The 1,723-nt window shown below is 36.0% G+C and overlaps 1 protein-coding gene across 1 annotated transcript; it reads left to right on the top strand.

The window, feature by feature from the left end:
* The first annotated feature begins 6 nt into the window (after positions 1 to 6).
* LOC109592295 (dnaJ homolog subfamily C member 13-like) lies at positions 7 to 1,650 on the top strand. The gene is made up of 9 exons (XM_020007781.1): positions 7 to 176; positions 310 to 384; positions 433 to 549; positions 624 to 707; positions 765 to 860; positions 945 to 1,008; positions 1,080 to 1,186; positions 1,246 to 1,359; positions 1,444 to 1,650. Exons 1-9 carry the CDS (start codon positions 24 to 26, stop codon positions 1,648 to 1,650), a joined length of 1,017 nt encoding a protein of 338 aa, XP_019863340.1. The 5' UTR covers positions 7 to 23.
* The last annotated feature ends 73 nt before the right edge of the window (positions 1,651 to 1,723 follow it).

Here is a 1,723-nt window from a genome sequence, read left to right as displayed (position 1 = left end):
CATACAAGTATGCCGGGTACCCTATGCTTATAAAGACCATTGAGAGAGAAACAGGCGATGAGGACTTGTTTTCTAAATCGGCTCCAATCCTGACAGCTGCTAGTGAAGTGGCCTATCACACTATGAACAACAGTGCATTGAACTCAGAGGAGCTGTGTAGAGAGAATGGAATACCAGTAAGTTAATGTGTACATGTTTTTTACTTTTAAATTTTAGCATCATAGAATTCTACTATCCTGCATGTACATGTACTTCTATATTTATTCTATTTTTAATTTTTAATACAAATGTGCTGCTTCTTCTTCTCAGATCCTTCAAGCAGCCTTCGCCAGGTGTGTTAATGTCATTTCTGAGTCCAGCAAAGAGGACGACATGTCTGTCCAGGTTGGCGTGACAACAAGCCCCACTCCCTAATAACTATTAATTAACTAGGTCTGTTCACACATTGCCAAGTGTTATAGAGTATCCTCTCAGTTTGAGACGTGTCGTGAGTCGATTGTGGAGACACCCAACATTGTCAAAGACCTCTGTAGAATTATGTATTATAAGGTAACTTAATTATAATGATCAGTATTTTAATGTATAATTTTAACTATTTTTGAACGTTTTTTTGTTATTTTTAGAACCTTCCAAGATTAAATGTAATAGCAACAGAAACTGCTTCATCTTTTGCCGTTGATGAGTGGTTACAGACACAGCTGCTACAAGTAAGGGAGAATTAAATTACTGTAAATTTATCATTTAACTTCTCTGCTTTTTTGTAGGCTGGTGTCCTGTGGCATGTGTTACAGTATATATTCAATTATGATTATACTCTTGATGAAAGTGGAGTTGAAACCAACGAATCAACCAACCAACAGGTCAGCCACTAACTAATCAAAGAATGAGACATTAATGTTCACTATATGTACCATTATACCATTATACTGTCTTTATCCTGTTAGGAAGTTGCTAATAATCTGGCGAGACTTAGTTTGGTAGCAGCTGCAAGACTAGGAGGATTTAAATGTGAGCTGCTATTGTTATTATTATTATTATTATTATTGTTGTTGTTGTTGTTGTTGTTGTTGTTGAAACAGTGGCTGGCAGTGAAGGAACACCTTATAATAAAACCATACAGTCCATATTCTCCAACCTACTCACTCCATACTTAGCTAAACTAATATCAAGAAACACAACAAATGAAGTATGACACCATCACATGATCATCACATGATCATCACATCACCATCATTCTTTCCTTAGTTGCTAAAGATATTGAATAGTAACACTGAGAATCCTTACCTTATATGGGATAACAGGACCAGAGCTGAACTGACCGACTATTTGCTGACACAGCAAAAGAGCATGATTAGATCAGTAAGTCACATGATCTACATATTGATAAATATTATTTATTTATTTATTTTATTCTTCTCTCTCTTTCTCTCTCTCTCTCTTTAGGGAGAGTGTGATATGTCATTTGGTGAGGACTTCAAGTACTCCGTGCTAAAGGATGAACTGGTTATTGGTGAGGTCTATATTCGTGTTTATAACGAGCAGCCAACCTTTGTACTGGAGGACCCCAAGGGGTTCGCCACTGCAGTACTGGACTTCATTGGATCTAATGCACAAGTACATTATGCTATGATTTACTATAATTTACTATGATTTACTGTGTTTTACTATGATTTACTGTGTTTTACTATAAATTTACTGTGTTTTACTGTATTGCAGTATCTTC

This window comes from Amphimedon queenslandica, unplaced genomic scaffold (genome assembly GCF_000090795.2).
Source record: "Amphimedon queenslandica unplaced genomic scaffold, v1.1 AMPQUscaffold_5677_Cont22357, whole genome shotgun sequence".
Lineage (NCBI taxonomy): Eukaryota > Metazoa > Porifera > Demospongiae > Haplosclerida > Niphatidae > Amphimedon > Amphimedon queenslandica.
This window is presented reverse-complemented; position numbering and strand designations above follow the sequence as displayed.